Raw genomic sequence first — 13,389 nt, 5'->3', positions numbered from 1 at the left:
TAGAGAACCGATCTCGGAGGAACAACATTCGAATTTGTGCGCTCCCTTGGGAGGGTGAAGCTGGGGATCTGCGTGGCTATGTGCAGGCCCTGTTCTTACAGATCTTAGACGAGGAAGATATGCAAGAAATAAGAATGGATAGGGTGCATAGAGTCGGTTTGCCTAGGAGAGGAGGGGGGCCCCCTCCGGACATCCTCGTTTGCGTGCACGACTTCCAGGTGAAGGAACGCATCCTGCGGAAGGCCAGAGCCATCTCCTCCTTGCAATTTAGGGACCATCGGCCACAGCTCTACCAGGATCTGGCGGCGTCGACGCTTCAGAAGAGAAGGGAGTTCCGTCCAGTGACTGCCTTTCTGCGGGAACGCAACATCTCCTACTCGTGGGGGCACCCCTTCCGTATCATATTCCGCTGGCAGAATCGGCTGGATCAGATTCGCTCTCTTCAGGTGGCAAAGGACCTGCTGGGCCTGGATGACGTTCCTCCTTCCCAGGAGGCACGTACCTCCACGTCAAGGAGACGACATCGTTCGTCCTCTTGGCACAGAGTTGGTGCGTCCCCGAGCCGGCGGCGGCCGGATAGCGCTGCTAGCTTGCAAGAACGAGGTGATGCGGTGGCGTCGGTGGCCTCCGCCACGTTAGCTGATTCTCAACAAGGCTCTGGAGCAGCGTGATCCCGGATCTAAGACAGATTGGCGCCGGAGGGGCTCTGGCCCTAAGGTCCCGGGGGTACGATTGTACTTTTGGAGAAGACACCCCGGACCGTGGCCCTGGGGGTCACTAAGTTGGTGCCCCCTCCCCGTTTCCAGTCCAGAAGGGTTTTTACGACCTATGATCTACTGGAACTGTTGAGTACATTGTTCAGGATCAGTGCCTTCCGTTATTTCCTATTGTTTTTCTGTTTGCGGGAGAGGGGCGGGGGTGGGGGGTCCTGGGGGCAGGGGATGCGGGGGAGGTGTTGGGGTCTGGGGCAGGGGGGATGGGAAGGTGGTGGCGTCCGAAAGCTGTGTGTGCGGTGTGTCGTTTGCTCTGGCGGTGTTATTCCTTGGCTTCTGCTGCGGGTGCCCTTCCTTTGGCGCGGTCCCTGCCTTGTGCCTTACTGAGGGTTATTTACTCATTGTTGGCTACTTGGAAGTGGGAAACCTGGAGCTATGGGATGGGCGGTGTGCTGCTTCCCAGGGAGGGCCATTGGACTGGTCATTGGTATTGGTGTTTCTACCCGGATGTTATCGGTGTGGACTGCTCTGCGGGACGTCGTGTGTGACTGGCTCTGAGAGGCTTGAGAGTGCGGATCTGCCTGAGAGAGGGTGGAGGAGTGGGGGCTGGAGGGGGATGCTTGGAGATAGGCCTGGCCCGGGAGCATGTGGAGTGGTAGTGGCACTGGCCAGGGAGTGGGAGCGGATCACGCTGATAGGCTTACAGAGCGGGGACTCCCAACATCACCATGCCTATTAGTGTAGGAACCTGGAATGTGAAGGGTCTCAACTCCCCGCAGAAGCGCCAGAAGCTCTGGAAGTACCTGTCGGATCACCATCTTGATGTGGTGGCCCTCCAAGAAACCCACTTAGCTAGGAAAGATGAACTTAGACTTCGACACAGAGAATTCCCCCTCATTTATAGGGCGTCAGCGTCCACCAAACATAGGGGGGTGGCCCTCCTGTTCATGGCGTCCCTTCACTTTCAGCCTCTGGGGGTGAGCGGTGATAAGGAGGGTCGTTGGCTAATGGTGAAGGGGTCATTGTATGGTCGACAGTGTACGTTTGTGGTTGTGTATGCCCCTAATGCTGGACAGAATGGTTTTTTACAAGAATTGCTGGACAGGGTAGGGAACTTCGTGGAGGGGCACTTGTTCCTCTTGGGGGACTTTAACATGGTGTGGGACAGAGACATGGACAGTTCGGGGGCGCGCAGGGCAGACTCTGGGGTTTTTTCGGACGAAACGCAACGACAAATAGGTGCTTTGGGGTTGGTGGACAGCTGGCGTTTTTTACACCCGCATACTAGGGACTATACATTTTTTTCTTCTGTCCATCGCTCTTACTCCCGTATAGATCATATTTTTGTTAGTCAGGCCCTCAGGGGGGATGTCCGATTATCCAGTGTCTTTCCGCTCTCGGTATCTGACCATAGCCTGGTGGTTCTTGGACTGCATTGGCATGTTGGGGGGGACGGTTGGCGAAAGTGGTACTTCCCGGCAGCGTTGGTACGGGATGAGGTGTCTTGTAAGGAGCTGCGGAGGGCTATAGGAGATTTAATGGCACTTAACCCACCTTCTGATACCTCAGTGTATGTCACTTGGGATGCATGCAAGGCCTCCTTGCGGGGCACATGCCTCACCCTTAATGCGAACCTCAATAAGCTTCGGAGGAAGGAGAGGGAGGTCCTGGAGGCGGAGCTTGCTATTTTGGAACAAGCACACAAATCAAACCCATCTAGGGTGACCCTCCGACCATTGACGGCGGTGAGAGGGAAATTGAGGGCCCACTATAACAACCGGGCGGAGCTTACCCTCCTTCGCCTCCGACACGTCTCCTACTCTCAGGGGAACAAGGTGGGGCGGCACTTGGCCCGGCAACTTCGCGATAAACGCGAGAAGGACTACATTGGGGGCATAAGGGACCACGCGAGTTCTGTGCAGCACAGTGATGCAGACAAGGCGGCTCTTTTTGGCCGCTTTTACGCTGATCTCTATTCAGGTGACACCCTTGACCCAGAGGCTCAATTCGCGTTCTTGAACGGTCTCCCGATACCTCAGGTCTCCAGAGAATGGAATGACTTGCTGTGTTCCCCCATCACTAGGGAGGAGGCACTGGGCGCCATCAAGGCTTTGAATCTTCACAAGGCCCCGGGCCCAGACGGTTACACTGCCCTGTTTTACAAGACGTTTGCGTCGGACCTCTGCGATTACCTGGTCTCCCTCTTTAATAACATGGCGTCGAAGGGAAGAACGTCTGAGACTATGGCCGAAGCCTTGATCACCGTCCTCCCCAAACCGGGGAAAGATCATACCAAGTGCGCTTCTTATCGCCCGATAGCGCTCCTCAACCTGGACGCTAAATTATATTCGTCTATAATCGCAGGGAGATTACAGGACTTGATGCCGGCCCTGGTGCATCCGGACCAGTCCGGGTTTATAAAAGGACGGCAAACTCATGACAACTTGCGACGCGTGATCCATCTGATCGAGAAGGCTAATAGATTTCATATCCCGGCGGTATTAGTGGGGCTCGACGCGGAGAAAGCTTTTGACCGCGTCGATTGGGGCTTTCTACATCGCACCCTGGAGGCCTTTGGGTTTTCACCCCACTTCATAAGAATGATTGAGGCTAACTACAGCAACCCCACATCTAGGGTGATGGTTAATGGCCATAGATCCGGGCGCTTCCGTCATTCGCGTGGAACGCGTCAGGGATGTCCTCTCTCCCCACTCCTCTTTGCTTTAAGTATTGAGCCGTTGGCTCTTGCGATTCGGGAGAGCGAACATATCTTGGGCCTCCCTTTCTCAGGTGAACAGCATAAGATTTCGCTATTCGCGGATGACGTGTTACTCTCGATCAGAGATCCGGCGCTGTCGTTGCCCTATGTCCATACGGTGCTCTCTGACTTTGAGATGGCGGCGGGATTCAAAGTCAACCTCGACAAATCGTATATTCTGAACTTGACTCTTCCTCCCGAGGAGGTGCTCCGACTTCGAGCGATTACCCCCTTGTCGTGGTCGACTTCATCCTTGCTGTATCTGGGAGTGCGACTGACCTCTACCCTAGGCACCCTATTTTCGGCCAACTTTCCACCGATGTTGACGGCGATACGCGCAGAGCCAGAGAGGTGGAAGCCGAAGTACATTTCATGGTTAGGTAGGATTCACGCGCTCAAGATGGTCCTCCTCCCGAAACTTTTGTATCTCTTCCAGGCACTGCCCATACCGGTGGAATTAGACTATTTCCGTCGGCTTAAGACTCTGATGCTGAAGTATGTTTGGCAAGGCGGCCGGGCGCGACTTTCCTATGCAGTGCTTCGCCGTCCGCGAACGGAGGGGGGGGGGTGGGGTTCCCGGACGTGCACATGTATTATAAAGCTGCACAGTTGAGGATACTAGTGGAATGGTCCCAACAGCTTTCAGAAAAGCACTGGCTCCATATGGATCGGTGTGTGGCCGGAAGATCCGTCTGGGATCTGGCCTGGAAACCCAAGGCTGACCGACCCAGGAATACATATATTAGCACTCCAACCAGCACGGTATTGAAGGTCTGGGACACACTCAGTGGTGATGACCGGTGGACTACCTTCCCATCTCCATTTACTCCTATTCATTACAACCCGGCTTTCCCTCCAGCCTTGACTGACGGACCCTTTGGCGTCTGGAGGGAGGGTGGTTGCCGAGCCCTTACTCACCTGTTTCATGGTGCGACACCTCTCACCTTTCAAAATTGTATGCGAGATTATGGTGTTCCGCCCACTGAACGCTTTCGACACCTTCAACTCTTACACTGGGCGACATCGACGGCAGTGGGGAACGCTGCTACTAGACCGCTGACGAAGTTTGAGGCTTTTATTCTCCGCACGTCCACGATGAAGGGGACGATCTCCTTCATTTATGGGCTTTTACTGGACACCGCAGTATCCCCCCGCCCTCGTTACATGGACCACTGGGAGGCTACCCTTGGTAGGGACATTTCTGACAGCGAGTGGAGGAGCCTCTGGCGGGATGTGGCGGCACATAATCATTCAACAGGCCTCAGGGAGGCTCACTTAAAGCTTCTGTTTGACTGGTATCTATACCCCTCTAAGTTGCATCGGATCTTTCCGACTACCTCGGATAGGTGTTGGCGGGGCTGCGGTATGTTAGGTGATTTCCGCCACATTTGGTGGGATTGCCCCACCATCCGACCTTTTTGGTCCGAGATCCTGTCCCACATTAAGGATGTGCTGGGTTACCCGATTCCGAATTCAATAGAGTATGTGCTGTTGGGGCTTAGGGACCCGTTGCTGGAACATCAGACTAGAGCTGATAAACGCATGGTATGGTTGTGTTTGGGGGCGGCTAAGTTGACCTTGGCAGCCGCCTGGAAGAACCCGTCTGCGCCAGCCGTCTCGCTATGGCACGCGCGGTTGTGGCGACTGCTGAGTATGGAGAGAATGTCAGATATATTTTTGGGGAATTTTAAAAATTTCATGTTTAACTGGGGTCCCTTGGTTAGATTTCTATCTCGAGGTCTACCCTCTACGGTTTGCCCCTCAGCGCTTCGTGCATTACACCTCTTTCAAATTTAACCGCCTACATGTATGACGTTGTTCTGAATGGATGCTGGTCGCCGCCACCGGGGAAGGGTGGGGGGTGGGGGGATGGGGGGTCTGAGGGGTGTTGGGGTGGGGTTGTTGTTTACTCTTAGTTGCGACATACTACGCATGTGGCGATGGCCTGCATGGCAGTCCTGTATAACTGTGATCCTGGTTGGGGACCCCCCTTCCCTTGTGAACTTTTGATCACCTGCTAAGGAGTTGGCGCTCCCTCCAATCGGTACTGGTTGGCGAACGAGGACATTGCCATGGGCATCTAACAGCAATGTGTGCCTTCTCCTGTTATATAACTTTGGTTTCTACAGCAATATTTTCAGCACCCCCTGTGTGGGGATATGTGGCGGATTGTCGCCTGTTCCTTTATTCTTTTTCCTCTCTATTTTTCTTCTCCTTCTTGCTCTTTCCTCTCCTTTTCTGCTTAAAATCTTGAATAAATAAAAATTAAAAAAAAAAAAGTCTGTGGATATTATTTAGTGCATGGCTTTTATGATTTGAGTGTTTATATTAAATACTACCTTTTCACAAAAGCCAGAATTTGACAAGACAATAAATTATGGCATTTCCGGTATGTATTTTGAGTCTTGATCCGTTGTACAGTGTACACCTTACCCCTACCTCTCCGTGAAGTGCCTTTGACTGCTTGACTGGCCTACCACCGAGAGTCAAGTGATGGCATAGCACTTTGCCCAGTAGGTCGGTCCCCGGGACATCAGGAAAACGGTTGGGCCTAGTAACCCCTGCTTGCGCTCAAGCCCTCTGAAAGGAGTTTTGAGAGGCTAACTTTAATTTAACATTCTCTATTACAGAAAATGGAAGGACATGTGTTTTTCCAATAAGGACTGCAGATTCATGGCTGTATTAAGAACATGTTGCCACAAATAATATTCAAAAGATTCATTACAAAGAAAAAAGTTTGTGCAATGTGTTTTTTTTACTTCACTATAGTTTCTGGTATATCATCATAAAAAAATGGGATTTTTATAGTATTTGCAATTCCGTGATTATTCAAGTTAAAACTGTTGAGATCTCTGTCTTCAAATAATTTGACTGCTATTTATTTCTTGGAAAAAAAGTAATTGAGCGAGTGTGTTAATATTTCTATATTTCTTTCAAAAGCATTTACCTTGAAATAGTCCCATTTGAATTAGTCGATTTAGTCCCCAGCTGCTTCCCTGATTCTGTATTACTAGACAGACATGCATTAGCCTAGTTTTAGACAATGTATTTTAATACTTGTTTTTATATTTGTGTTTGAATAATATGTCATCTCATTTTGGTTCAGGGAATCATGCCATCGAGAGATAGTTAATCTTCAAGTGGAGATGATAAAGCAGTTTCACATGCAGTTGGTATGTATGCAAATAAAAAGGAAGACTCGTAGACCTGGGGTATTGGCTAGCTCTCCATTGAGAAAGAAAGCACATAGTTAACTTCTATCACTAGTTCTCAATTGTGCATATCTTAGGATCATAGATTATATATTTCAAACAAATGCTTATTGTTACACAGTGTTCACTTTTTTTTTTGTTGAATGAAACTTCTCGATAAATTGGCGTGACCTAGTAGCCTAGATGGCAACTTTAAAACACGTTTTCTAATTCAGGCTTCTATGCTTGACTAACAAGGTTAACTGATTTTTCTTCACGTTGCATCTGTTTATCTGCAAGAAATGGCAATGCGCTTTAAAGTAACTGCTACTGAAACGAGCATTTGCAATGCAATAGGTCTCGCATTTGTGAAAGTTAGATCTGTTGGCGTTGAAAATTACCATGTTTTTTATTTCGCTTTTTTGGTGTGGAGTGATCATATTTGCATAACGCTGTTGTCATTCTTATAACATTGCGGCGCTGGAGAACCAGAACATGAGAAAAAGGTTATGAGGGAGGGGAGAAAAGAGTAATATGCTGGCTGGAAAAAAAGTCAGAACATCCTTAAAAAAGTAAATAGTGATTGGGAATGCAGGATTAAGTAAAACATGTAAAAATGTATGCAGCAGCAACATGGTTACCTTAACCGTTTTACATTTATTTAGTAATAAATGAGTGCTTTTTTTGAAAAGTTAAGGACATGACTATAAGAGATGATGTGATCGGTTGGATTTATTGCGATTGGTCCATACATGAGCTGATGAGCAAACCTAATGCCATGAGCTCAGTGAGAAAGATTGCAGTATTTTATTGCCTCCCTGTGGGCACAATATGGGATCCATTTAGGTAATAAAAAGTCCATGGTTTATGTTGTATGCCAACAGAAGGATCTCTGGTGTTTTGTTTACGAGCACTGCTTATATTAGAACTGTTGTATAACGACTAGGCCACACTTACACATAATTTGCCCTCACGGCAGGCTTTTTATATCACATAAAAAGCCTAGGTTTACTAGGCCGATTAGGCAGGGAATGTTAATAGCCTGTAGAGATTGATACAAAAGTAAATAAATGAAGAAGTGCACTTTTTATGTCATATTAAAAGAGGCTAGACTTATTGGAAATATTTAGCAAAATAATGTTTACAAATAGCACTGTTTCTCTATTATATGGTGCCTTGGAGGTGTGCCTGAGTACGAACTAAGTGGTAAAAGGGGGTGGTGATGGACGGAGCATCTGAGTCCAATCAAACACTCACACCCAGTCAACAGATCTGGGTTTAATCCATCACCGTTCTTTAGCCCACTCTGCCACCCCAGTTCAGACATGGCCATATGCAAATCAGTCTGACCCTGTGCCTCATGGGAACAGTCCAGCTCGAACTGCCAAGCCATGCCTTCCCTGGACCGGAAACAAGCTTCCGAGGACCGGTTTCTGGCATTTCAGCCATCTTCAGCCCGGCTTGCTTGAATCCAGTGGCAAAGTGAGAAAGGGACTCACGTCTGAGCATACCCTGCCAACTTATGGCGAACAAAGTGGTACAAAAGGGGGTGGTGATGGACGGAGCATCTGAACCAATCAAACACTCACACCCAGTCAACAGATCTGGGTTTAATCCATCACCGTTCTTTAGCCCACTCTGCCACCCCAGTTCCGACATGGCCATATGCAAATCAGTCTGACCCTGTGCCTCATGGGAACAGTCCAGCCCGAACTGCCAAGCCATGCCTTCCCTGGACCGGAAACAAGCTTCCGAGGACCGGTTTCTGGCATTTCAGCCGTCTTCAGCCCGGCTTGCTTGAATCCAGTGGCAAAGTGAGCATACCCTGCCAACTTATGGCGAACAAAGTGGTACAAATGCCAGAAACAGGTCCTCGGAAGCTTGTTTCGCAGGCCGGATGTTTCTTACACACAAGTTACAGCAGTGCATAAAAGCAAGCCGAGTTCTACCTTTATAAAAGGTAAAGCGTTCACAGCACACAAAGTTACAGCAGTGCACAAAAGCAAGTTGCATGCCGCCTTTATGAAAGGGAAAGCGTTCACCGCACACAAAGTTACAGCAGTGCACAAAAGCAAGACATGTGCCACCTTTATGAAAGTGAAAGCGTTCACTGCAGACGAAGTTACAGCAATGCACAAAAGCAAGGCGGGTGCTGCCTTTATAAAAGTGAAAGCGCAGCACGGTGCGCTGGAAAAATTAAAATGATAGATGGTGAGTTTATAAAGGTGGTAGAGGGCGTTGGACAAGGCAGTATCCCAGCATAGTTGGAGAGAGAGGAAGAGCGGAGAGCAAGGAAGCAAAAGAAAGCCTGCATCTTCCAGTGCAATGTTTGCAAGCTTTAACATTTTCCTTTATTGAAGTAGTGCCCAAAGATGCACATAAACAGCTACAGCATAAGGAAACTGTAGTTGACTGGTGCTCCTGAGTAGGAAACGCAGCAGTGAACCAATGGTAATAAGCAGGCGGAATTTACCTCCGTAGATTGTTTACAGCAGGTCTTGCAAACCCTGCATGCCTGCTGCCAAGGCTTGAACTGAAAACCAACAACTAACATGAGTTAAGGGATGGCCAACCGTCTCTCACTCCCACACACTTTATTGATAGCATTGTACTAATGTAATGGTACGAATTTCATAAATTACCTGCGGTAACCCTCAATTCTACCTGAGTTACCTGGCAATGTCTTTGATATTTCTTCATGGCAATCCGCATCAAATATGTTTTTAGATCAGTGTATTCGTTCACCTTAAGAGACGGAGGTGCGAACATGGCCACTATAGACATTTCAGATACGAAAAACATAAGATGAGGACATTATTGTGAAGGTATCATTTCAGGAGGCACTTACATTGATTGAAAGGATTGACCCGTCTCATGGATATTTGTTTTACATAACTCAGTCTCCTGGTCCGAAAAGGTAAAGAGGCGTTGGAACAGACGGCAAACATTTCTTTTGTTTCTAACCATGCAACAGCCCCCGAAGATGGTTACTTCATTTAAAAGATATTTTGGAGTGTAAAGGCATTGAGCCTTGTAAGCTAAGCAGGTGGTTTTGTAGTTGCATCTTGCCTCAAGCAGGAACTATTTAAAGGAGTGTTTAGATTAGTTGCGCAGCAGCATGGAGGTCAGTTTCAGATGTGCCAGGCTCTGTTTGGATAGTCCTCTGAGAAGGCCATTGCCGTACTCTAAGCATGTTTTAGGTCCTCAAGTTGTAAGAAGGGCTTACAATTATAAGGTAGTTTATGATGTAAAATTTCCCCTTTTGTTAGATGTGTTGTGTGCTTCAAGATTAAGTATGAACCGTATAAACTTGTACAATTTGTGGTTGGAAACAATCTGGTTGGATTGGGTTTGCCCTGTTCTCATCGAAATAGAAATTTGTATTCAGTGAAAGAACTAAACATTCATTTTTGGGTTTAAGTTTTAGGGGCAGATTATTCAGTTGTGCTTATAATTTGATTAGACAAGAAGACAGTTGCTGGGACTGGTGTGATATAGTATTTGTAGAATTGTAAAGGTGCTAATATGGATCCTTCAGGAACACCGCGAGTTTCAGGGACAGGTTTGACATTTTGAAATATGTTTGGTAGCATTTATACTACTGATAGAGCGCGCGAGGTCACCCAACCAATAATTTCGCCGCTTCCGGCCCATATATTTCAATTCACCATATACATTGACCGGGTGACTTCACGGGCTGCTACCAATTTGTGTGAATTCCCTACTGTTATTATTCAGCGTACTCGACTTACCATCCACCGACACGGGTACCTATGACCACAATGGATCAGGGAGCTAGCTGTAAAAGGAAAGGCAGCAAAATACAACTCAAAATGACATTCAATACCTTTGTAAATGACCACGGACAACTGGAAGTTTAAAGTCTTTATCTAAAGTTCGTTCTCAGTAAGCATTAGATTTACAAGGATAAGACAATCGATAATCAAGATAATGAAAAGTACATAACTATAGAGAAATAAAGTCAGGGTAATCATGGAAATGCTACTATGGGATGCAACAGGAAAACGCTATGCATTTAGGGCAAAAGTTCTTTGGACAGTTTAAGAAAGGCCGTTCTAGACCATATCAGGAAATGACAAACTGCAATGCAAAATATAATTTCTAACAGGTAGGGTAACATGGGAAACGTTATGAAAATATGCAATGACTTTACGTTTCAATAATTTGCGGCAAAAGCATGGAAAAATCAACATATGCAAAGGTGTGTCTTTATTGAAGCAAAAGACAGGAAAATAGAAAGGTGCAAGTTTAAAGATTTCAGAGCAATATTTACCTAGACTGGTGTGGAAACCAAACCCTGGCCACGGGTCAGTTAAGGACAGGAAACCCTCAAGGAAGGATACCCCTCAAAGGACAGCAGGTGCAGAATGGACACCCAGGACAGGACAGGAAACCCTCAGATTAGGAATCAGGACAGGACCTCAGGACAGGACAGGAAACCCTCAGGACAGGACCAGCACCCGCAGTTCGGAAGCAACGCCTGCGCTCCACCCTCTCTGCAGCTATCGATCAAGACCCCGATTGGATCAGCGAACTCCCAGCAAAGTGCTTCGCCAGCACTTTAAGGTTCAGTAGAACCTTAGTCTATGGTCAATTTCGGACAGAGTACTCCGCAGTGCTCTGTATCTTCAGTCACCTATTGAGTGCGATGGGTCAGTGACAGGTCAGCTAAACCAGACAAGTCGGACAATTTCCCTAGGTGAACCCAGGGTAGATATACAGTTTGGGGACGGTGTACCACCCCCCAATGTTGCAAAGTGTCAGAATCCTTCAATTTGGATTGGTCCTAAGATAGGATTTGGGTAACACACCAATCAGAACACACTATTTCGATGCCTACTTTGCATCTCTGGGTACCGCCTAGCGAGATTGGGGTTCTCATGAGAAAGTTCAGGGAAATACAATGGCAAATTAACATTGTTTCAGAATAGGGACACATGACTCCGTCCTGCTGAGTTCGCAGGTCAGTTCTCAGGAGCATCTTGCCCATCTCTGCCAGCTGGCTGAGTTCCACCAGCCAAGGTTGACTTCTCCCCAGACGGACGGTCCTGCGCAGTAAGGACCCCCAAGATGGCTTTCGGCTCAGTCAAACCCCCATTTCCCGCGGTACATGAAAAGTAAGCGAGAACAAATTAATACATAAAAATAACGTTATGAAAACACATCATTGGTTTTGTACTTTCAACTTTATCATCAAAAATTATACTTATGCAGCCTAAATGTTAGCTACATATACACAGGCACAAGAGCAATGGCACGAGCAGTACCACGTTATTGCCAAAGCTATGTATTACGCATGCGCAACTATTTCCCTCCAGACCTGCAAACACGTCAGGACACGTGAGTGTGACTGACGCATGCGCAGAAGCTATTTCAAAGCAGCGGCCATTTTATTGACTCGAATTAATCGTATTAGAAATACACATGTGCAAGCTTCATTTTACCTCGTTTAAACATGAAATAAAGGTTAGTAAGACGTACAAATTATTACTTTGTTATACATGAGCGAGGTTCATGACTACAGCAAGTCGCAAATGCGAAACTTTGCTTCATCAATCCCCTCTTTGATGATATTTACTATCATCACAAAATAAATGGAACCAGATGCCAACTTTTCACACCTTATACAGCTCTATCTCTTCCAGCAAGCTATTCAGCTTTTCTCTCTCATTTTTGGTAGGGTGAGAATTCTTCACCCTTTTGTATATCTGATAATTCATTTCCTCTAATTCAAGTTCATCCACACTTAGTTTCACTCCTCTCGCATTCACTTGATGCTTTCGGGTGTGCTTACGACATTTGCAACAGACAAATATGAAGAATAGGATAAGACCTATAATTCCAATTGGCATCAGTACCTTAAACAATAAGCTTTTACCTAAGCTAGCAAACCAATGACCCACATTTGAGAGACCATCTACCAGTCTCTTCCAGGCACTGTCAACCTCGAGTGGTTTGAGTTCCCTTTCCAAATTAGTAATGTTTTTCACGTATCTTTTGAGCTGCACACTTTTGTCCGGAATATAAGTGCAACAATGTTGCGCCTTCAACATCCGGCAGACTCCGCCCTCTTTTGCTAATAAGGTATCAAGAGCAAGTCTGTTTTGCAAAACCATTGATCTGATCGCAACCATTTCAGTATTGACCAGCAGAAATCCATGAGCTGTGTCAGTAGACAACACATCCACTATAGTGGACAATTTGCAAATTCTGTGAGTGTTCAGAACCACTCCCACTTCAGGTATCAGTGCACTGAAAATACTACCCATTATTTCACCTATGCTTTCTCTTTTACTACGCACTAAGCCATTAGTATTTTCACTGCTTCCAGCAACTTTGTTCACATGGTATATTTTCGGGAAGACAATGCCAAAGTAGCAGCTTCCATACCAGTGATCCGGCAATTTGAAATAAGCCTTGTCCCCACAAATATAATAAATTCCAGGAAACACAGGCTCTGATCCATTTTTGAAACCCCAACCTCCAATTACCTTGTAATTATGTTCGCATTCACTGGAACCAATGAAAATGTTATTATAATAGCTAGTCTTCTCGCGGTGAAGACATAGCTTTCCTTTCTTTTCAAAATCCAGCAACAGAGCAGGACCCGCTCCACCATTTGAGGTGCCTTCCATGTTCTCAGCCCATTTTGGCCTTTTCTGTGTTTCGTCATCTGCCTTTCTTTTTATTTTTATTCTCCTTTTCT

At 46.8% G+C, this 13,389-nt stretch overlaps 1 protein-coding gene across 1 annotated transcript in view; it reads left to right on the top strand.

Moving 5' to 3' along the window:
- Positions 1 to 13,389, top strand: part of LOC144821209 (protein NEDD1-like) — a 752,172-nt gene that overhangs the window by 661,012 nt on the left and 77,771 nt on the right. Inside the window, exon 14 of the mRNA XM_078677987.1 lies at positions 6,578 to 6,644. Within this exon, the coding sequence (XP_078534113.1) occupies positions 6,578 to 6,644 (67 nt within the window). The remainder of the gene's footprint in view (positions 1 to 6,577; positions 6,645 to 13,389) is intronic.

The sequence above is a fragment of the Lissotriton helveticus genome, chromosome 1_1 (assembly GCF_964261635.1).
Source record: "Lissotriton helveticus chromosome 1_1, aLisHel1.1, whole genome shotgun sequence".
Taxonomy (NCBI): Eukaryota; Metazoa; Chordata; class Amphibia; order Caudata; family Salamandridae; genus Lissotriton; species Lissotriton helveticus.
This window is presented reverse-complemented; position numbering and strand designations above follow the sequence as displayed.